This window comes from Chlorocebus sabaeus, chromosome 10, assembly GCF_047675955.1.
Source record: "Chlorocebus sabaeus isolate Y175 chromosome 10, mChlSab1.0.hap1, whole genome shotgun sequence".
In the NCBI taxonomy this organism is placed as follows: Eukaryota; Metazoa; Chordata; class Mammalia; order Primates; family Cercopithecidae; genus Chlorocebus; species Chlorocebus sabaeus.
The window spans coordinates 45,710,912-45,735,432 of record NC_132913.1 but is presented as its reverse complement, the minus strand read 5'-3'; the positions used below and the strand labels follow the sequence as shown (position 1 = coordinate 45,735,432).

Here is a 24,521-nt window from a genome sequence, read left to right as displayed (position 1 = left end):
GGGCCAGGCACGGTGGCTCATGCCTGTAATCCCAGCACTTTGGGAGGCCAAGGTGGGCAGATCACCTGAGGTTAGGAGTTTGAGACCAGCCTGGCCAACATGGAGATACCCGTCTCTTCCAAAAATATAAAAATTAACCAAGTGTGGTGGCATACACCTGTAATCTCAGATACTCATGGGAGGCTGAGGCAGAAGAATTGCTTGAACCCAAGAGGAGGAGGCTGCAGTGAGCCAAGACTGCACCACTGCACTCCAGCATGGGTGACAGAGCGAGAGTCTATCTCAAAAAAAAAAAAAAAAGAACTGGCTAAAGAGCCTGAAAATATGGCCAAGTTCAAATAGAGATCTCAATTATTCAAGGAAATTTATGACAGAAGATGAAAGACTCTTAATGAATATTACATGTGCAATTCTACAAAACCAGAAATCAACTTGCACCCTACATAGAACTGTGAAAGACACTTGCAAATCCTAGCCATGATTGGCCATACTGTCTTTTTTAAAGAGTGTTTCTAAAGCCAAGAGATCATATCGGAACCATTATAAAACTACAATGTATTCTACCAATTGATAATAATACCCTGCACATGGTGCTTGGCTTGCTGCTTCCTTGTGCCTGTGAGTGAGCATTCTGACACATCTAAGTAAGTCGTAGAGGGCAGCAGCAAGGCTCTTGATGAGCAGCGAATGGTTTATCAAATTCCAGTTCCTCTGCATCCAAGGGTGTGCTGTGCATTTCAGTGACAAATCAATCAGTTTAATCTAAAGTTTTCACAGGAAGAGGCAGGATCCTTTGAGGGCACCACATTTTTCGTTCTTTCTTTTTTTGGAGACAGGTTCTCGCTCTGTCACCCAGGCTGGAGTGCAGTGGCATGATCACGGCTTACTGTAGCCTTGACCTCCCAGACTCAAGTGATCCTCCTGAGTAGCTGGGACCATGGGCGCACACCACCACTCCTGGCCAATTTTTTGTATTTTTTGTAGAGACGGGGTTTTTGTCATGTTGCCCGGGCTGGTCTTGAACTCCTGAGCTCAAGCCATCTGCTCACCTCAGCCTCCCAAAGTGCTAGGATTACAGACATGAACCACCATGCCCAGCGCTGTATTTCTTTATCTAGTTATTACATGTAAGAGATTATGCTAGGCACTAACCAGTATCAAGTTTGTCAGATATTTTTGAAAACTATTAGGAGATTCCTCCTTTCCTACATCTGTATTCATCATGGACTCCTGGATTCTTATTAGGAGTTGAGTTGAGCAGTAGAACCTGCTAAAGGATGATCCTAATTACAGTCAACTGGTGGTTGAAGTTCTGACATTTCCTGTAATTTCAGAATCATGTCCAGGAATCACATCACCTTGTTATTCCTGTGGATTGACTTTTTATTTCTCTTAAAGCATATTTCTTAACATTTCTTTAGTAGTTGCCCCACCCGATATACATAACACTGGTGGATATTTTGTGACATCACCAAGATAACCACATCCTTTTATTCCCTAAACTTAACTTTCAACTAAATTGGACAGATGGGAGATGAAAGTTATGACACTTATGTCATTATTTGACCATAGATACAAAATAAAATTTTATTTTGCACTATGAAGAGATAGGATTTAAATCCTGTATCAATATGGATATAGTGCAATTCAAATTGTCTTAAGAAGAATGTTCAGCTGAGTGACAAGTTTTCTAGGTGCTGTGAGACTCTCTTGCTCGCAATATTTCTGTGAATGTGGCTATAGGTTTTGTTGTCTTAATAAAACCGCAAATTGGTGACAAAGTAATCGACAGTAAGTATTATCTATTCATTCCCTGCTCAAACAACCATTTATTGCAGGTCTAATATATCCATGGTGTTGGGAGAGGAGCTATCTGTAACACAGGTATAAAACAATGCATAAAACATGGCTCTATCCTTAGGTAGCTGATTATATAAATCCAAAAAAGCATACTATTAAGAGTCATGACAGTGGCATAAAGTGCTAAAAGAGATCAGGAGAGAGATTTGACTTCAGGCTGGGTATGTTTCATGAAAGAGGCATTTGAACAGAAGTAGCAAGGATTCTTTCTGTCAAGGAGCGAGGATTTTTCTGTACCTTCGCGGGTACACATCCACATGACTGACATCACTATGAGAGGTTATCACTTCTCAAAAGACATTGTAAATTCTAACATTATGCCAAAGAACAAGGAACAGCTAGCTTCTGGCACTGGAGGATTCTAGGGAAAGCATAGCCCAGTGAAGAAAGAGTTCATTGTTTTATGACACTGAATGTCCAATTTCAGATATTTAATAGACTAATGGTTTGTTAACAAGACTGCTATTGGTTGCTTGCCATTTCCCTTCCTACCAATTACCATGAATTGCCCAAGGGGAGTATGTGTGAGGTATTTTACTGGCTTAGATGTACTTTACTGAAGAACCCAGACTTTTCCTCTCAAAATTCAGGTGAATTTTATAAGATACTACTTTGCAATTCCTTAACCAAGTGCCTTGACATTATGTTTGGGGCTGCAATAAATTAGCATGTTCATAAAATTTATTTTTATATGCTCTTTCTCATAACATATATATAAAACTGTATGTTTATGTATAGTTTTTGTGAGATCAATATGAAGTTTTTAAAGTTTAGTGTCTGCATAAGTAAACTACTGTCACAGCATAAACATTGCTCAATATTCAAAGTTTGTCTTCTGCTATCAATGTCCAAAAAAAGGGCTCACTGAATCTTTAGTATGGTTACAAGTAGAACCACTAGCTCCTCCTAAGAGGAGCCTTTTCTTCTTATGCAGAAATGATAATGACAATTGTAATGTTAGCCCTTACTAAGGGCCAGGTACTGTTGTAAGCATTTTACCTACGTTAATTTAAGGTCCTCACTATTATTATCTGCATCTTATAAATAAGCAAACTGGGAAACGAAAGGTTAAGAAATCTTTCCAAGATCACATGGTCAGCAGAAAAAACAGAATGGAAACCTAGTCCATGTACCCAGTTGCACTGCTAGGGTCCCTTCCTTTTGTGACCTAAGGAAACACCATTCCTAAGACACGGCTGCCACGAAACAAGGACTGTTATTTGAGATCACAGAGTGGATACCATTATGGCATGGCAGTGACACTTTTTAAAATAATAATAATTATGGGCCAGGTACAGTGGCTCATACTTATAATCCTCACACTTTAGAGAGGCTGAGGCAGGAGGATTGCATGAGGCCAAGAGTTAAAGACCAGTCTGGGCAAGATAGTGAGACCCCATCTCTACAAAAAAAATTAAAAACTAAAAATTAGCCAGGCATGGCAGTACATGCCTGTAGTCCTAGCTACTAGGGAGGCTGAGGTGGAAGGATTGCTTGAGCCCAGGAGTTTGAAGCTGCAGTGAGCTAAGAAGGTGACACTGTACTCCATCCTGGGCAACACAGCAAGACCCTATCTCTAAAAAGTAGTAATAATTATGCATCCCATCTAAGAATATTGCTCTTTTGGATATAAAGCATGACCAACATTTATTGTAACTGCATGTAACAGTGGGCTAAGAGTGTCACACTCTGACCAGTAAATTTTAAAATCAAACATATAAGGTGAATGGTAATTAGTTTTCTTACTTGGATCTAACTTTTCTGTGCTCTATCCCATTGGGTAGATGATAGGAAGTGACATATTTCAGGAGGGTCTTAAGAAATTTTTACTCCAACTATATTTTGCCTCGTGCCACAAAAATTGCAGGGGAGCTATTTAAAACCAGGAGAGTATCTTGAAAAAAGACACAGATGTGGTATCCTGGGTTAAACAACTGAAATGCTAAATACTTAAAATTTTTAAAAGAAATTATGTACGAAACTGCAAATATATATTAATGAACTCCAATTTCTCACAACAGGAATAGAACCAAAGACCAGAGTATAGCATCCCACTAACTAATTATATATAATAATTGTTTTAATGAATAGGATAAATACATTTTTGGCTGCCTTGAGAAGCTAGAACTCTTCTTAGCATTTCCCATAAAATACTTATTTAGAACACTATTTACTGCCAGAAGATAAAATTTTGAAGTCATTTGAGGCCATCAAGGAATTCTAGTGTCAAAATCTTAACAAGTTTCCTTATTTTCTTACATATAGGGTATATGGTCTCAAGGTACAAACAGAACGTTACCATTGCTATGTTTACTGCACACAGCTAATAGTTTTAAGTCATTTCTAAACATTCTGATAAATTTACCACATTTCACCAAAACACAGTATATACTAAGAGCCCCAAATAAATCTGAGGCTTCTCACCCTTAACAGCTCTGTGGGTCAAATCTTGACAACTATGAAGTGCTACCGAAAAGTCCTTTTTTCTCCCCTAAAGATAATAGAAGCTTAGACATCTATTCTATAGTTTGGTGGAAGATGAAAATTGTACTGACTATATCTTGTACCTTTTCAAACTCTTTGTGGAAAGTTTAAAAACTTCAAATTTCATTGAGGAATAAAAAAATTATTTTGACATCTTGTTACTAGAATAAACTGAAATAATTTTTCTTGAAAACATAGTTCTAACGTCAGACATGTGTCACAGTTATAGAGCAATCTTTCATGCCACATTCCAAGTTACAGCAAATAGTACAACAATAAGGTAATAAATGTTTCCTCAATCTTCGTCATCATTAGTCATCTGAGTTACTGATACTGACTTTTAAAGGAATATTCCAGCAAATACAACATTACCTATCTTGAGAAAAAAATATCCAGTGGCTTAATTATAAGATTTAAAAAAAAAAAACTTAATCTTAGATTATTTCAACAAAATAACCCTCACAGGGGACATAGAATGTTTTTCGGAGAGAAGCAGCAGGAAAAAAACAAAAAACAAAAAACTATCCCTGGAGCTTTAAATTTACATTTACCTTATTAAGCTTTAAATCTTAAGAAATTAAAATTGCAGAATTCTAATTTCTCTAAGCACAACAGATAAGACCTAATATAGAAGGTTACTTGAGTTTGAAGGATAAAGAGTATTAATGCCTTAAAAAAATCAACATAAACATGACATTGAAGCAAACTGGCACAGTTCGACAAGTTTTAGAACATTAGCTCACAAAATGAATATACTTAAATTTAGACAAACACACAAATATAGCCTTTATCCAAAAATCACAGAGACAACCCTATATACTACCTATGTTAAAATGTTCAAAATACCTAACGCTATTACAGGCCTCAGGTTGCCAGAGTCCTGATAGAAAAGTCAGCACTGAGAACTATGCTTCACACAGCTTTGCGTGCATGCACACACTCTGCAATGTGGGAGAGACAGAGACACCGATCACCATCGAGATTGTCCTTACTTGCAGACGCACAAGTATCCTGCATGTTCCGATTCTGACTGGCACCTGGAGCAGCTCTACGTGCCAGTCATCCCAATGTACTCAGGGATGTAAACACCTTATAATTAGAAAACGTGAAGGCGTCAAGGACGTTAGACAAATTTAAAACATATCCAAAGATTAATTTTTTAAAGGCATTAAAGAAATAACTCATTGCAAATTTCAATACGAGGATGTACCTGCTCCTTCACGGATGCTAGAATAGTGGTGGCTGTGGTCTCGGGTTCCATGCCTGGGCCAGTGGAGGCAGCTTCCTGGCGGGTCTGTGGTTGCCCCTCCTCCACCAATGAGGCCTGCTCAGGAGCTGGCATTCCTCCTGCAATCAAGCAGGCAAAGGGTTAACACTTTCTTCTGGGCTCCCTTGCAGGAACCGAGGATTTACAGATGGTTCCTAGCAACTACAGTAGACTATAGTCTACAAACCATGATTAAAAGCTTGTTAAATTGCTAAATTTTCTAAATGGTAACCAATGAGTAAATATGACTAACTTATCAAGAAACTAAATAATAAACATTCTAGATTGCTATAGGGGTCTGTTTTCAAAGTAACATGCACACAAAAAGACATCTACAAATGTTAACTGACGTGAGAAGAATGTTTTACCAATCGCAGAAGAGGTTTTTGTAACAGAAAAGAAAAAAAGAGTTTAAAACCTAAAGAAGCCTTCAAAATAAAAGTCTGCTTATTTTAAAGAAATATAATATATTAATAACTAGCAACAAGTTCATCCTTGGTGGAGTCTTACAGCTAGCTTGGTTTCTTTAGAAGAATCTGATTATTCAAAGATAACAATGACTAGGAATGTGGTGTTGAAAAGAAAATCTATTTTTTAGGCCCATAGCTTATGACAGAAGAATAGGTTCTTGGCAGGAGCTAGAGTGCCTTTCCTAAGACAACACATAGTGAGAGCAGTGTGTTTGTCAAGAGACTTACCGACCTGATATAGACTTTCTACAATTTTGGAAAATAGGGGGAAACGATGGTTAGTGTAAAGTGTTATTAAAATTTTAATAACTTATTTACATGTCAGTCTCTCTGTTTTCTTGTGAGTACAGTCTTTATCATACCACGAAACTAGTCAAGTACCTGGCATATTAAATGGTATTCAATTAATGTTCACTAAAATAAATGAATACATGAATGAAGGATGATATATTTTCATTGTCTCATTCCAGTTATTAGGTAAATTCTGCCAAGTCCTAAGATGTCCGAGAGACCCTATCTGTTTAGATGCGTCACATCGTATATTCAAATACGGACATCTGAGACTATAAACATTTTCCTCAACATTCTTCAGTTTTCTCTTGCAAATTACTCTACTATTATATATTTCAATTTAATCAATTAACTTCCACAGTCTTCAATTCTATAGTTGATCTGGGACTTGTTTCCCCATTCCCTCAAATTTCAGTATCAGTCTTCTGTTTCCAAAATAATAATCCGTAAGTAAAAGGGGAAATTACATGCCCTTTGAGCTCCCATCTTCCTCCCTACTCTCCTGGCTTCCATGTTAGTGGAGAGGGTCTAAGTTTCACGTTTCTGCTGGTGGTTGTTTTATTCTTGTCATATTAATAGGCATAAATGGACAGTGGATCTGATTAGTTTATCTGTGCATTTCCCCCGACACCAGCCTTATGAGTTCTCATGCCTGGTCTATCTAGCAAGTGAATTCTCAATCTCCCATTTTCATGGCGCATAAGGCCTAGACAGACTTTGAACTGCAGGATCTTCTCAAGTATGAATAGAAGGATCCTGAGACTTGGAGATGAGTAGGATCAAAACCTAAGTGTCCTGGGTGGGGCGGAGTTCTACCTCACTACCTCACCGATAAAAATGGCTAGTTCTTTATACAATGTAATAATTTTATGGCAATCTATATTTTTTAGTGTATGTGGAATGTTTATTGAGATGTAAAACAAAATATTATCAACTGAATAAAATTTTCTTTATCAAGTGCTCATTAAATAGAAGATATAAGCTCTATAAAGGAAAAAAATGCTACACAAAGATCCTAGATTAGCATTTAAGGCAAGTAAAGATATAAAAGTATTCTAGCCATTGAAAAATTACACACCTTAAAATAAGCAGATGGTTGCAAAGAACAAAAATGTTACTATGCAACAGTGAAACAAATAATGCCAAGAACCAAAAATTTTAAATGTCAAGAGTATAATATCATGAAACAACCACTGTGTAAGAAAAAAAAGAAAACGAAAAATTCAGTGAACAAAGAGAATTTGAGAAAAGGAGAAACAGAAATGTAACTGGGGAAGTAATTATTTATTAATATAGAAGAAGTCTTACTATTAAAAAGACCTAGAATTATATTATGGTATTACATCACTGTGAGGATATCATACTTAATTTCACAATACTTAACTTGCTGACCCTGCTTCCCAGGACCAATGAGCCCAGAGGAACATTTTCTGAGTACCACTCTCCCAGGGACACTGACCATTAGGGGGCTCATCACCTAGCTGACGCAGCAACATAGGATCAAGGCAAAGTACAGCAAGATGTAAATGAAAAGTAGTAAGGCTAAAGTCAAGAGGAGGAGGGTCAGAGACCTTGTAACTGTATAAAAGAAAGTAATATAATGCTGAGAAGCCTGGCAGGAGAGGAAATTTTCATAGACATGGATGATATCTATTCTGATTCCTCAAAGGTTAGGTCACATCACAGGCAGCCACGAACAGTCACTAGATGAGGAGCAAAGCCAATGGTACCTGTCATTACTAAGGGTGAGACACTTCCCTACCCCTTATCTCTGGAGCAGTCTCAATATGCCACAACCAACATGGGGCAGGGGAGCGATAACACTGTGCTGACAAGTTATAAACCTATGAAGGTTTCCTATCCATTTTCTCGTAGTTTTCATAATTGTAAGATCATTTAATGAACTGGAAAGTATCAAGCTAAGACTGGAGTCACAGAATAATATTATTGCTCCATTCCACTAGCAACAAAAAAAAAAAAAAGAAAAAAAAAAAAAGACTTATATTGTAAAGTGACTGTGAGAAATTAGGCCTCACACTTCCCTCAGTGACCTCAATTAGGCCTCACACTTCCCTCAGTGACCGCAATTTGCCTGATTTGAGTGATCACATTCCGGAGAACTGGGAAAACTTACAGATAGGTTGCTGAATCATTTTTGAGGGTTCTACAGAGAATGAAGGCATGCCAGAAAACTGGAAGGAGGAAAATGCCATGGCTGTTTTTGGAAAAAGGGAAGGTAGACTCTTCACATTACAAACTACAGAGCTAGACACAGATCTTGGGTGAGATTCTTTAAAGGATTTTATTCAAGAGGTGATTTGTGAGAAATAAAATGGGGCACCAAAGAAAAGTCATGTTAAGCTGGTCTAATGTCTGTCTGGGGCAGTGTAACCATGCAGTGTTGCCCAAACTCTAGCGGGGCGTATATGATATTAGAAGTCCCCCGTGACATTGTCATTAACATAGAAATGAGGCTGGAATAAGGGCAACTGCTGACTCCAACAATCTGTAAACAGTTGAATGAAATACATCAATCTATACAGGTTTCTAATGTAATGCCAGAGTTCTGACCTTGACCCAACCCCACCAAATGTTTTAACCATGATATCAATACAAGTCATACACAAGTTCTTCAATGATGATGAAGAATATTGAATTTGCCAGATGGAGATAAAATTAAAATACAAAAAATATACTGCTACACTGCAGTAACGAGCTGCCTCTGATGAGATTTAAAACAACAGGAATAAATACAAGGTCCTGTATTTACATTAGCTCAGCAGCATATTGGGAAATCAATGTAGGCATTTCAGGTTCAAGAGCAAAATGAGTGAATCATAAGTGAAACAAGACTGCCCAAACCTAAGGTGAACTTATGCTGTGTTGCTATAAATCATTAGGATGATAGGAAGGGCATAAGCGAGCTTACAATTTTCCTTCAGGCTCCTTGGGACATAACTACTTCCAGATAAGGGCGGCACATTAACAGGAATGGACACAGTGTACCCATTCAAGAGATGATGAGTGGGATGTTAAAGGGATCCAGTCATTTATTTCCAGGCAAGGGGACAGGGAGGATGTGAATGACACAGCTCCTGCTCTTTATGAGCTCAAAGCTCACTGGGAGACATGAGAGTGGTAGTTAATGGAACGAGAAGAGAAAATTTGACCTGAAGAAGAGAAATCCAGCCTTCACAAGCAGACACCTATAAGCCTCTGAAGGAGGCTTTTTAGATTATAATCCCAAGAGCCAGACTAAAAATTAATGGTTTTGTAATAAATGTGTATTAACGTATATTATTACTGTCTTTATATTTGGAATCAAAATTAAAGGTTGGAACAATAACGGAGGGCTTTCCTTTTGGAGCTAATAGTCAAATGCTTAAAATTTCAAGAACTGATTGCCTCTGAAGGTGGCACACTCCCATGATGAGAGATCTTTAATCAGGGTCTGGATGATGATTGCAGGAGGGATAGTGTAGAAGGGATGCTGCACTGTGTGTGGCAGAAACAGGAAACTCTAAACCCTGAGGCCCACACTAAGATTAAACAAGTTCTAGATTCTAAACAGATGTGAATGCTCCTCAGGAGTTTTCAGAATGTTGTCTACTGTGTCACACTGTCTCTGTATCAGCCATCTGAAAGCCAGGACATAGGCTTTTCCTAAGGGAATGGTGGATGCTATTGGAAACTGTAGCATTAGCTGGTTTTCTCTTTGGCTATACAAAGCTCAGAGATGAATCTGTGACCAGCTCTTACATGTGTGGGTATGCATATCTGTGTTCTTATTTTATCCTAGCCTTTACTTAATACATGTTTTCTTTGCCCAGGTCTCTTTTTTTTAAATCATACCATTAGACTGAATTCTTTTGAGGCTTCTAAGAAGCCTTCTCTGGGTTCATTGGTCCTGGGAAGCAGGGTCAGCAAGATAAATATTGTGAATTAAGTATGATATCCTCACAGTTTTAGAGGAGGGTTGACTATGAACAGCTGTGCATTTTCATCATAATCTTTATTGAACACAAAGAGGCTCATATGTGAAACTGGCAGTATAATTGTGTGTATACGCATGCAAGTATCTCAATCTTATATTCAACTCTTAGTGATTAACACGCAATTTTTCTGCTCAAGGCTGCAGACCACATATACTCTAGTATGACTACTGAAGGCTTTCTTGGCATATTATAGATGTAATATATAGGTGTAACCTATTATTCAATATGTATAATCTCTTTTACCACAGCTGATAATAGTCCACAAAATCATCTGTCTTAAATCTTCCAGAGATGGAAAATCAACTAAATACTGGATTTTTCTCTACTTAATTCCCTTCTACTCACCGTACTAATAATTTTTGGTGAAAGCATACCAAGTACACTTTATTTCATCTTTTTAGTAAAATAAGTTGAACTCCAGTTATTTTTCTCTTTCTTGATTTAGGTGTCTGGAGTACAACATATAGTTGTCATTATGAACACTCAAAAAAATGTTGATGAGAAACACAATTTCAAAACTGATATGACAAAATAATGATGCCTAAGAAAAATTAATAAAAAAATAAAGGTTAAAGAAAGTGTGAATATTTAAATTTGATTCAAAAAATAAAGATACTAATGTCAGATAAAAGTGTAGAAAACAGGCATTAGATGAACAAAATATTTTAACAGTAATAAGTAGAAAAAATTGCTAAGAGTATCATCATATAGCAAAGATAAGTTTCTCTTTGTTTTACTTATAATGAAACTGGAACAGATATTGCAGAAGAATGAAGTACTAGGAAATTAAGAATTTGCCTGAAAAGTTAAACATCTTCAGGAGCATATGGCATCAAGTCTAGAATTCTAAAAGGAGTATCAGATAAACTTCTTGCAGTTATATTTTTAAAATATCCTGGAAATAGAAATATAACCAAAAGCTGCAACTCTTCAGGAGGATTAGAGGTAGCTGCATACTAACCTTCTAATCAGGCGGTTCATAAAAAAATTCAAATGTCTTGGCAAGAATTTGCTTAGAAAAGAGCTCTATGCCAAACAGCATAGTAGTTCAAGAGAATAATCTATGCAGAGTAGTTAAATGTTTTTGATTATGAATTTTTCACTAGAAATATCACTGCAAGGTAATCTGGTAAAAAAAAATTAAGCAAAAGGTTTGTATAAAGAGGAGAAAATCTAGATGACCAATAATGAAGTTCTCAACCTTATTAGTAATTAGAAAAATGAGCATTAATACTGCAATGAGTAGTCAATACACAAACACCAGAATGGCAAAACAGCAATTCTGGTGAGGATGTGGAACAATGGTAACTATCCCATGCTACTGATGACAGTGTAAATGGCAACGACTCCTTGGAATCTATTTTGGCATTATCTAGTGCAGCTGATGACATGTACATTCTGTAGCCCTGTAATTCCATTCCTGATTAAGTAGAGACACTCTTGTACATGGGCACCTGGAGAGTTATAGAAGTATGTTCACGGCAGCACTCTTTGTGAAAGCAATAGGTTGCTAACAACTCAAGTGACCATTAACAGTAGAATGGATAAATACAATGTAATATATTCATTCAATGTATTTCATCTATAGCAATAAATCAATGAACCAAAGCTCTCTCCATAAAACAAGGATGACTGTCAACCACAATACTGAATAAAAGAAGCAAGGTGCAAAAGAACACAAACAGTGGGATTCCATTTATGTAAAATTCTACAATAGGCAAAATAAAACTATGCTTACTAAGAATGCATGCATAGGTAGCAAGGAAATGACCATCACCAAAGTCAGAGGAGTGGCTACCTCCGTGGAGAGAGGGGGCTGTGATCTCAGAGGGGCACATGAAGAACTTCTAAAGCACCGGCGTGACATAGGTGGCAGTTACACAGATGTGCTTGCTTTTCAGTATTTTTTAATTGTATGCATATTTTATGTATTTTCATAGTTTTCTCATAAAATGGAAAAATAATAATATAGTGGAATAAACATGGTATAGTATTAAATGCAGTTTATAAATCAAATAATTTAGAATATTTCAATGATGATAAATAGAATAGTATTTAGTAACTTAAATACTAAAGATTATCTACTTTTAATAGAATTAAACTACTTCTTGTTTTAAAACTAGACTAAATATAATTTTATGATGTATAAATGCCTAGAAGGAATCCACTTCAATAATAAGTGGTTTAAGTTGCAAAATATAATGCCCTCAGCCCTGTATAACATTCAATAACAATTTCTGAAAATAAAACACATGGTTAACATATAACACCAGAGTCAACACTGTTGGCATCCTGGGCTGCTCACACTGTGTCTTTTATGAATGGTGCTCCTCTGGCCTTACGCAGCATTGACTTGGCCTCTATAACACAAGGAAAGCACTGCAAAATGGTTAATGAAAACTGGAAATTCTATCTTGATAAACATGAATTACATGTGGGCATTTTCAACCTTTCCCCAAAATATCTTACTTTTTATAGAGAGGAAAGAAGGAAAAAAGGAAAATCTTTTTGAAAAGTACTACAGGTTCATTTTTTTTTTTTCTTTTTGAGGATTCAGGATCCTTTATAGCACCATAGATGCTAGGAGGAGAAGAAATGAAAAATCATGACAAATTCAGAGATATACCTGGAATGTTAAAGGGTATACCAAGATAGGATGGAGGTAATCAATAGAGTAAGAATGTAATTAAAACTCTGATAGGGGAAACTGGATCAAGAGGCAAGATGAGCACAAATTTCAACTTTTCTCCAACTCACAACTCCATGAAATAATAGAAAAGGCATTTTCTCATTCTTAAGATAAGAAAATTAGCCTGGAAATTTTAAAAATGTCATCAGTGTGCCAAAATGTCAGAAAGATAACTGCTATAGACCTTTGGTAAGGCAACCAGAGGAAACCGTAACACAAAGAGGCAAAGGCTGGCTTTAGAGGGTGGAACATTGGGTGAGAGAGCTCAAGGCTCAGAGTCTGGTAGATCCCAGACTTGAGGCCCTCAGGCCTGCGGCCAACGTCAGGATAATCAAGGGGAGAGAGAGTGCAGCTAGATGGTCAGTGCCTACCCTGCAAGTGCCCAAGCATTTTGTTACTGGCAGAGAAGAGATTCATACAGAGCAGGCCTCAGACACTGATACCCAGGAGGGACCAAATTCCCCAAACAGAAGAAAGTAAAGTAGAACAGGTAGAACTAACATCCTAGTGTTAAAACTAAGAATTGTATGTAGGAAAGAGAAGCAGCCAGAAATCTTGAAGAAAAAGTTACAGGATAAAAAAGAAATCTTAATCATGAGATGAATAGCAAAATGAATTTTTTAAAACAGAGTATTTCATAAGAGTGACCTAAATAAATATCTCAGAAACAACAACAACAAAAAAGAGTGAGAGATTTTACAAAAAGATAAAAGAACAGTTTGGTGACTAGAGCTCAGATGCAGGAATGACATCTGTTTACTCCAAGATCTTGGAAAAGAGAAAAAAGAAGAAATACTACAAGAAGAAAGAAATGAAAATTCCCAGAGCTGAAAACAAATCACTTAAAATGAGACAATAAGTGAATAAAATGAATGAAACAAGCTACACCTGGACCAAGCCATTGACATTTCTAGGTTCCAAGAATAAAGAAAAAATTATGTATGTTACCATAGAGAAAAAAGAAATAAAATCAAATTAGCATCACACATCTTCTCAATTATAGATTTATCAATAGCTTCCAAGTACTGACCAAAAATTATGATTCAAATATGAAGGCAAAATAAAGGGTATTTTGGGACATACTAGGACTCAGAGAATTTGTTTCAACAAAACGAAGTTCTGTAACCAAAATCACCCAACCATAATGCTGAATAAAAGGAAATTCTGTAGCAAAATAACAAATATGACAAAGGAAGGTTTAGGACACAAAAAACAGTGCAAAGCAAATGATTTAGGAAAACTGAAGATTAAACCTACATACCTTCTGTGTAGTATCAACATGAGAGGAGTGAGGAGCTGATAAAAGTGAAATGATACTAGTGTTTTTATTTATCTCGGGGGAAGAAATATGTAGACAGTAACTCCAGGTGACTGCAATTTTGCTGCTGCTCTCAAAACTGCAGGAGGAGGGAGCATCTACTGCCCCACCCCTAGAATCTGGGGCCAGCCAGGTGACTTGCTTTGATCACAAAATGTGGCAGAGGTGATCTTGTGCAACATCTGAGTCTAAATCTTAAGAGGACTAACAGCTTCTTTTGAAACCCTGAGATCACTAAGCTGTGACAGAACTTGAGATTAAAAGACGCTAGGTATACACAGCCCAGCAATTGCAGCCATTCCAGCCAAGACCTCAGAATATGTAAGACAGGCCATCTTAGTCTTGCCCTGACCTAGTCACCAGCTGACTGCAGGCACCTGACTGAGCCTAGGCCAGACCAGAAGAACCTCCTTGCCAACTTAAAAACTCATTGTTGTTTGAGCCACTGAGATTTAGGATGGCTTGTTATACCCTGAATAAGTCAATACTACCTGAAATAACCATCAGGAGATGACGGGGATACAGAAAAAAGTTTTAAACTTATTTTTTCAGTATAATATTTGATGTATGAAATTATCTTATTTTCTTTTGGTTTTTTTTTTTTTGAGACAGGGTCTCTCTCTGTCACTCCAGCTGGAGGGCAGTGGTGGGATCTTAGCTCACTGCAGCCTTGACCTCTCAGGCTCAGGCAATCCTCTCAGCTCAGCTTCCTGAGGAGCTCGGACTACAGGGGCACGACATCACAGAGCTAATTTTCATTTTTTTTTTGTAGAGTCGGGGTGTCACCATGTTGCCCAGGGTTGGTCTCAAACCCCCGGGCTCAACCTATCTACCTGCCTGGGCCTCTCAAAGTGCTGGGAGTACAGGCATATGCTACTACCCAGAATTATCTTATAACAATATTATTTATTTAATATATTATTGATCTACTTATGTATTAACCACATTATAAACCAGGTGTAAAAGTACAAAGATAAATAAGACCCTGAACTCCCATCCAACTTACAATCTAAAAGGCACAAGACAAATTAACAAACTACAATAAAATGCAGTGTGAGATAAATGAGGAAATAAGAGCTGAAACAGATGGCACGGGCTCAAAAGAATTTCAACAGGAATGCATAAATGAAGACACTATTCTAGGTGGGGCAGGACCCAGGTGGGAAAAAGCCCATCTATAATGTAGTAATTAATTTTATTCAGCTTTTTTTTTTTTTTTTTTTTTTAAATTTGCTTTAGGTTCAACAGATTTCTAAAAACCTCCCTAGACTGCTGTTTTATGTCATTTGTAATTAGGGTATGGTAAACCATATCAAATCTCAATTTGTTTAAATAAAAGATTTGTTTTCATCATTAGTTTTTCATATCAAATACTAGTGTTAACAAAGATTAAAGACTAATGAAATCACTAGCAGAGCACATATGGGGATTTAGAAATATGGCAATTTATATGTGAATTATTAGAGGCAGTAAAAACAAAGTAAAATTGTTTAAAGACTTGAATATTTAACAATATTTATAAGGTCATTAAAAATAAAGAAAAGTAGGCTGGGGGTGGTGGCTCACGCCTGTACTCTCAGCACTTTGGAAGGCTGAGGCGGGCAGATCATGAGGTCAGAAGTTTGAGACCAGCCCGGCCAACATGGTGAAATCCCGTCTCTCCTAAAAACACAAAAACTTAGCCAGGCGTAGTGGCAAGTGCCTGTAATTCCCCAGCTGCTCGGGAGGCTGAGGCAGGAGAATCGCTTGAACCCGGAAGGCGGAGGTTGTGGTGAGCCAAGACTGCACCACTGCACTCCAGCCTGGGCAACAAGAGCGGAACCCCGTTTCATAAAAAAAAAAAAAAAAAAGAAAGAAAAAGAAAAAGAAAGGAAAGTATATAATCCAGTGCACTTGCTATCTTACCTAGTGGTTGTCTTTTTAGCCCATATTGGTTTTTCCTTCTACGTGAACTAGCTAAATGATTTTTTCAGTGTCTTGGGATTTACACGGGGCTGTTTGGCCAATCATAACTTAGAAGATCTGCATGAGACTTCTACTTAAATTATACATTAATTCATTTGTAATTTTAAAGATTCAATTTAAAATTCTCAAATGTGCTCCATGGACAACTTCCAGCATCTCAAAATGAGGTTCCTATGGTTAGCAAGTCTGGGAAAAGTCTGAGGTTCCTATGGTTAGCAAGTCTGGGAAATGTCTGAGGAACATGGTTCCTCTTGAAAATCCCTAAGAATCTTGCTTTAAGTGTGATCTGTGAGCCAGTTGTGCAGGCTGCACTTTGGAACTTGTAAGAAATGCAGAATTTCAGGCCCGCCCCAGACCAAAGAAATCACACTTTACATGTGGGTCAGATCCCCAGTGTTTTCTATACACATTCAGCTTTGAGAAGCACTGGTGTGGAGCATCATAAAGACTCTGAGAAATCATGAAAAAAATGAACCTGTTTAATCTCACCTAACCCTACATCTCAACATTTATTAACCAGAGACCCTCATGTGTATTTAAAAAAAAAAAAAAAAAAGGGATGGGTTCTCACTCTGTTACCCAGGCTGGAGTACAGTGGCACAATTATAGCTCACTACAGCCTTGAACTCCTAGGTCACGCAATCCTGCTACCTCAGTCTCTCTAGTAGGTAGGACTACAGGCACACACCACCATGCCCAGCCCATTTTTACATTTTCTGTACAGACAGGGTCTCACTATGTTAGCCAGGCTGGTCTTGAACTCCTGGCCTCAAGCAATCTTTCCACCTCAGCCTCTCAAAGTGTCAGGATTACAGGCGTGCACCACCAGACCAGCCAACCCCCATTTTTTTTGAGGATCACCTATTAACATTCAGAGGAACATACTCTGGGAAATCCCACAATATGATAATCATTATCATTCATGAGCAAATGTAGATGGAAAGAGACATTGTTCCATCCTTCACAATTTGGCTTTCCTCAGCTTTTCCAATGATGTTTATCTATCAAAGAAAAACATTAATTTAATACTTTTAAGAAATGGTACAGAAAAATTAAAGCTCTTTTCAATAAAGATTCCTGACACCAAAAACATGAAATTGTGTTTTTGCTGAAGGCTGGGTACCAATTATTTTCTTTTTCTTTTTTTTTTTTCAAGAGATAGGATCTTGCTATGTTGCCCAGGCTGGACTCAAACTCCTGGGCTCAAATAATTTTTGAGCCCTCAGACTCTCAAGTAGCTGGCACTACAGGTGCACATCACCATATCTGGCTTACATTTCTTGACAACTTAGCTTGAAAGTAAATGAATAAATGATTTTCCAGAAAAAAAGCCTAGCCTACTCCAGGCCAGGTGCAAGTTTTAGCTACTTTTTCATTCTTGTTTCATGAACACTCAGATGGAAATGACCTTGGTATACTGTACACTCTGGTACTTTGGTTGACAGATAAATTCCCCATCTGGGTTATACAACAATTTGCCTAAAACATATCCAGTTTATACAGATGTTAATTTATAAGTTACTTTACTGAAAGCACAGGCAAAAAAAAGCGAAGTCAACAGTTTTGAATTATAACATCAGAAATGTTGATTTCATACATGTTTAAAGTCTCTTAATAATGCTGATTTAAGCAATGTTGCATTGAGTAATTTGCAATTTTTTTTTTTTGAGACAGTCTCACTCTGTCACCCAGGCTGGAGTGCAATGGCACGATCTTGGCTCAATGCAACCTCCACCTCCTGGGTTTAAGTAATTCTCCTGCCTCAGTCTCCAGAGTAGCTGGGATGACAGACGTATGCCACCACGTCTGGTTAATTTTTGTAGTTTTAGTAGAGATGGGGTTTCACCATATTGGCCAGGCTGGTCTTGAACTCCTGACCTCAAGTGATCCACCCGCCTTGACCTCCCAAAGTGCTGGGATTACAGGCGTGAGCCACCACACCTGGCCTAATTTGCAATTTTTTTAAGTAGCTCTTTAGAGTTAAAAAAACAAAACAAAACAAAACAAAAAAACTCTTAATTTTAAAAGATATTTTTTAAAAAGTACCATAGATTCTCAGTTGTGATAACATCCTTTCTTTCTGTCCGGTCTTCAGCAGGATAGAGGAATGATGGTTATCTCTCAGTCTCCTTTATTCCATTTAGAATCTGTGTGCTTAATACTATATTTTGTTTTCAAGGAGACAAATTTTCATACTTAACATCTCCAAACAGCTTTTTGAAGAAAGTACAATAAAAAATAACAACCACTACAAAGTTTCTAGAATTCTGTTGATCACAGATGGAGAATGCAATGGACTGGATGATAACTTATTTACTTTTCTGCCATCTAACCATATAGTCTTGGTTCAGTAATGGGAGGGACTATTTTCATCTGGATTGCCACTGCATTCTCAGCAGATCCAGAAAGTGCCCCAAACACAGTAGGTGTTCGAAAGTGTTTGTTCGAAAGTGTTTGTTCAATGGGAGCATGAAACAAACTGAGGGAAGGCATGACAACATATCTGTGTTTTCATTGAAAACACATTTATACACCAGATGGTGTTAGGTTTTGTGGCCATTATGATGCTGAAAGAGCTGTCTAGCAGGAACAAAGGAGTAAAAATAGTGTGATAAATGCAAGAGTAAACACGCATAAAATATACCACCACAGAAGTGAGGGGAGCTCAACTTCGCACGGGACAGAAGGGTCGTCAGGAAAGATGAGACTTACTACAAAGACATAGAGGCATAAAACACCACAATGTGCTATGTTCAGAGAATGCCAACAGTCTAAAATTGGGGTGGAAGTGGGGTGGGAGAGAAAAAGAGAAAGAAAACTCTGGAGATGAGAAGACGAAGGAACAATAATAAACACAGGAAAAACATGAATTGTCTCCACAGCCTTTAAATTTGCCTAAGATGATGGTGACAAGTTGAGGCAAAGAGTCAAATTGAATCAGGTTTCACTGGTCCCAGTGAAGGTAATGTGACCTGGAGTTAGGAGAGTAAAAGTTAGATGGTGTCAACTTAGGAGTACTGGGGAAATGTCTGGAAGGCCCGATGAGGAGCTAGGAAGCAACTGTGAGGAAAAGAAGATTTTAAAGACATCAAAAAGAAGAAATCTCCAACATCTATAAAAGAAAACAATGTTCTCCTCTCCTTCATGTGCCAAATCCCTGGGGGATACAATCATGAATCGAATCCTAGAAAACCTTGTCCTTCCTTGTCTAAGTGGGTCACTTAAGGACACTAGGAAGATGTTCTCGGGTATTGCCATCCTCCTCGTTTCAGTATCCTCACAGGTAGAAGCATCAGGGAGCTGCTCCTCAAAACCTCAAGTGAAAGGACACAAGGTTGCTTCTAGGAGAAGAAAATTAGAAAAATCAATAAAATGAGGATAAGACTAGAAATGGGTGGACTTACATAAACTAAGAATCAGTAAAAGTATGCCCCCAAGAGCTCTAACCTATCATCAAGGAACAGACTCTTAACATGTAGACCAAAATCAGATTATGATTATGACTTATCACATGTGATGGTTGTCACAATTGGAGAAGAGGTTAGTTAGTATGAAACACAGAAAAGGAAGACCCAGATTCCTGCCCTCCCCAAGAAGTAAAAACAAGTGAGATTACAAGAAAGATCTTTGCTCTCAGGGACAGAGATGGTCCTGAGATGACCTCTCTTGCAAACACGTCTTCCCCTTTGACAAGATTCTAAGTTCACAATGGCAACAGTCACCTGATCATAGAAAGGAGAAGTGTATTTGGCAAATATGGATATTGTGGTAATTATGAATTAATAAATTTGTGTTCTGGTTTATATATTACTCCAGGTTCTGAGAACTGTAAAACTAAGGACAGGCTCAGGACTGCAGTAACTTCAAAGCTCTGTGATGTGACTTTAGGGAGGTCTGGTCACTATGGGTGGTTGGTCTCTACAGACAATAATCTAGCTGATTATTCCAATTCAAAAGTTTAAGAAAGGGTTAATATGAACCTATACAAATGAAAAAGTTGGTCACCATGGGTAATATATGTCTATTAGTCACTTTAGAACATGATGAAAACAGCTACATGCTCATTCACAAGTGTACAGTGGGACAGCTGATGGAGTTAAGTGTTCCATGCCACATGGGCACACCACAGCTTGTCAGTCAGAATCTGCACTAATTGACAGAGTTGGCTGAGAATGTTGCAGATGTCAACCATTCCACAAATCTCTACCACTGTTGTGCAATGGCTATGCTCATGCACTGTATCACCACCACGAGTATGTTAATCTCTCTTCTTTCAATATTCATGGGTTTAAATCACCTTTTCCAAAATAATGCCTTAATTCTGAGATATCATCTGTGTCTAACAATCTGTTTAAAAATTTTGTTTTCATGGCAGTGTATTTCCATTTCACCTAAAGTGCAATTTCAAATCCAAGAACCAAGATACCTGGGTTTAGTATTCCATATGATATCCAGAAACGACTTAGGCAATTACTCCCATCTTGTATATTTTAAAATAAAGCCTGCCCTTATTAAAATAATAGTAGTTTGTTTCTAGTCTGGCCATCCCAAGAGCATACATGCATGCAAATGTGTATGTAATATAATTATCTTCAAATATGCTCTAAGCAACCAGAAATACTCTCTAGACAAGGTATACCATAACATTTTAAAAAACTGAGTTATGATTCATGCCATACCATTCTTGCTGGCTTTAATACAACCCATTTTTAGGACAATACGGTTTACTCAGCATTTTTTTTTCTTAAACACCCAATGGGCTGATTCAGAGTAGGGTATCTTTCATGACTAGCTTGTGTTTGCTTGTGCTTCTACTTCATGTGTAAAACTTAAATGCCATTTCATAGTCAGAGGAAGGTAAATAATCATGTTCTACATGAAAGCTTGTACAAAAATAAAACTGCAAATCAAAAATATTTCATTTTGAAAATTTATTCCTAATTGGTTGGGTGGCTTCTCCCTTTCATTCTCTGATAAATACAATTTGTCACTGTTTTCTAGAAGGAAATTAAGTCAGGTGACAGTTAATTAAGCAAATATAGTACATCAGATAAATACCAGATTAAATTTTTCAAAGTTAAAGAAAATTCTCCCATTTACTAATTTCTTCCAAAGGATAGAACATTTGTTTTGTAGTAATGGTAAATTATAAGATTCAAATACAATTGTTTAACAAAAATCACACTTTTGATACATAATACACTATGTACAGAAAATAAAGAGCACCAACTTATTTTATTTTATTTTTTGAGATAGAATCTCACTCTCTCCCCCAGGCTGGAGTGCAGTGGTGCCACCTTGGCCCACTGCAACCTCCGCCTCCTGGGTTCAAGTGATTCTCCTGCCTCAGCCTCCGGAGTAGCTGGGATTACAGGTGTGTGTCACCATGCCTGGCTAAGTTTTGTATTTTTAGTAGATACAGGGTTTTGCCATGTTGGCCAGGCTGGTCTTGAGCTCTTAACCTCAGGTGATCCGCTTGCCTCAGCCTCCCAAAGTGCTGAGATTACAGGTGTGAGCCGCCGCACTCAACCCCTGACGTCGGTTTTGGCAGAGCTCTGCATGCTCCCTCCAGCCCAGCTCTCTCCAGGATTCTTCCTTCACCATACTCAGGCTCCGAGAGGCCTTCCCCTACCACTCTGTGGTCTGGCACAACAGGAATTGAGCTGCACTTTGAGGAATAGTGAGAGAAAAGCAGAGCAGGTGCAGTGGTAGAGATCACTAAAGAAATCTTGGGCAAAAGTTAAGTGTAAATTTGGAAGGGGGTCCCTCTGTATCTCCTTGTCCCCAAATGGTGGGCACAGTGGGCATTCTTGCTGAAAGCAGTTCCCTTTCAACATAGCTGCCCTAGAATCGGTCTATTCTCATGCCTTCCATCAGCTGCCTGGGCAGGGGAAGTGGACTCACCCTAACCCATCAGCCTAGTCCAGCCCAGTCCTCCTGAAGCTCCAGCCCTGCTCTTCCTGTCATTTCAAAGCCCACAAGTAAGTGTCTTCAAACAACTTCACTACCACTTGAATCACCAAAACATTTCTTCCTTTGACACACAGGCCCTCTGCAAGTGCCTCATCCTTAAGAAGACATTCATTAATGTGTTCTGAAATTGCCTTTTTTCCATGACTCACTCCTCTAGCCCAACCAATCTAGTTCAAGTCTTAGCAACACGCAATGCTCATTTTCATCCACTTGTATTTGCTCTTTAAAATGCTCCCACATCTTTTTAGATTTAAGTTTAATAAGACTAAGATCCCTGTCTTCTATGTCTGTATTTTCTAAGATGTCTAACACATGTTCTGAGGCATTTAATAAAATGCCTGCTGACAGAACTGGTTTTACTATTTGAGGAGCTGAAAATAGAAACTGGCACTATACTGCTACACTTACAGAAAAATGTTTAATATATTAGATCAGTCATATTCAGACACAAAGAACCACTGAACAACCTGCTTCCTTAATGAAGTCTTTTGTTCATTAGTTGGCAGCAAAAATGTCAGAAAGAATCCGATTTCATTTTCAATCTTCCTATTTGGGTAACTTCTTTCCTTTTAGGTGAGGGTTCTGAATTTCTTAAAAGAAGAATTCAGGGAAATAACCACAAGTCAAGGAAGCTACATTCCATTAACAGGAGATAACACAATCTGTGTCACAGTGTGGTCACACTGGTATTTCTTTTTTTTTTTTCTTTTTTGAGACGGAGTTTCGCTCTTGTTGCCCAGGCTGGAGTGCAGTAGTGTGATCTCGGCTTACTGCAACCTCCACCTCCTGGGTTCAAGCAATTCTCCTGCCTCAGCCTCCCGAGTAGCTGGGATTACAGGCATGTGCCACCACGCCCGGCTAATTTTATATTTTTAATAGAGACAGAGTTTCTCCATGTTGGTCAGGTTGGTCTCAAACTCCCGACCTCAGGTGATCCACCCGCCTCAACCTCCCAAAGTGCTGGGATTACAGGCGTGAGCCACCGCGCCCGGCCCATGCTAGTATTTCTACATCATCACCTGCAGACCTAGTGTACACAAAGGTGTACTTTTAATGTGACCCTATAAATCAGAGCTATAATTCTACCAATAATCTAGAAAGCTGTTAACAAAGTCTTGATTGTCTTATGTCTCAATATACTAAAACATCACCTGTTTAGATTAAATGAGCAAGAAAATGAAAGACTGGATTGTTTCATTTCCTCACAGACTGTTTTTACTGTTGCCAATAAAAATATAGATATCTTTTCTGATTTGATGAAAAGATCAAAGTAGCATTTGATGATTCTAAAAGTGTATGGTAAAATACCTCAAATAATTTAACTGTGTTTACATCTTTTAAAATAGTTACTTTTAAATTTTTGCTTGATACTTTATTCAGAGTGCAAAGATAATTTCTGTATATAAAATTGAAGTGATTTCAAATTCATAATCTATCAGAATCTAAGTCAAATGTGATATAATCAAATCTCAAAAAATTAGTATTCTCAGTTTAAACTACTGTGATGTTCCCAAGATGCATTTTTGTGTCATTTTAATTTTTGGTGAGGGTGGAAACTTGCTTTTCATTAATCTGAAGATCATAAACTATAATGTGAAATTCACTGATAGGTAGATATTTCTCTTAGATACTAAAGAAAGTCTATCTAACGCCCTCTAAAAGATGGAACATTCACCAATAAAGTATGGCATTACAGAGTATAAATAAATAATGATTAATAAATATTTAGAACCCTGGCAGTGCAAAGAAACAGAACACATGTTAGATGACTTTCCACAGTCACCCCAGAATCTCTCTACAATTAAGGTAATAGTAGAAATATAAAATTTTGATGTCCACCCTACTATGATTATAAAGCCTGTGTCAACAGTACCATCTGTTTACGCAGAAGAATGTATGCTCACAATTCATAAGAATTACAGCAGCATATGCAATTTTGAACATCAGAGGTACCATGATAAATAAGACATTTAATCTAATGTTTAGCAAAGATGGAGCAACCTGGCACTTTGATGGGGCAGAAAAAGAAAGTGAAAAGGCAATCTGCTCATTTTACAGTACGACAATTCTCTACTCTTTCTGAGTTACTACTAGTATTCTAGGAGCAGCTGGGTTTCTTGGTATCAATTTTCTACCTATATGTTAATTATAAACTATTCTAAAACCCATGATAGAATTGTCCATGGGAGTTAGGAACTGCCTAGGACAT

The 24,521-nt window shown here is 37.7% G+C and overlaps 1 protein-coding gene across 7 annotated transcripts in view; it reads right to left on the bottom strand.

Annotated features, from left to right (window-relative positions):
- PKP4 (plakophilin 4) overlaps window positions 1-24,521 on the bottom strand; it is a 230,325-nt gene that overhangs the window by 153,089 nt on the left and 52,715 nt on the right. For all 7 annotated transcript variants that reach the window (XM_007965032.3, XM_007965034.3, XM_038002085.2 and 4 more), the window contains one exon: window positions 5,555-5,691. In XM_007965032.3, the coding sequence (XP_007963223.1) occupies window positions 5,555-5,686 (132 nt within the window). In that variant the 5' untranslated portion in view covers window positions 5,687-5,691. The remainder of the gene's footprint in view (window positions 1-5,554; window positions 5,692-24,521) is intronic.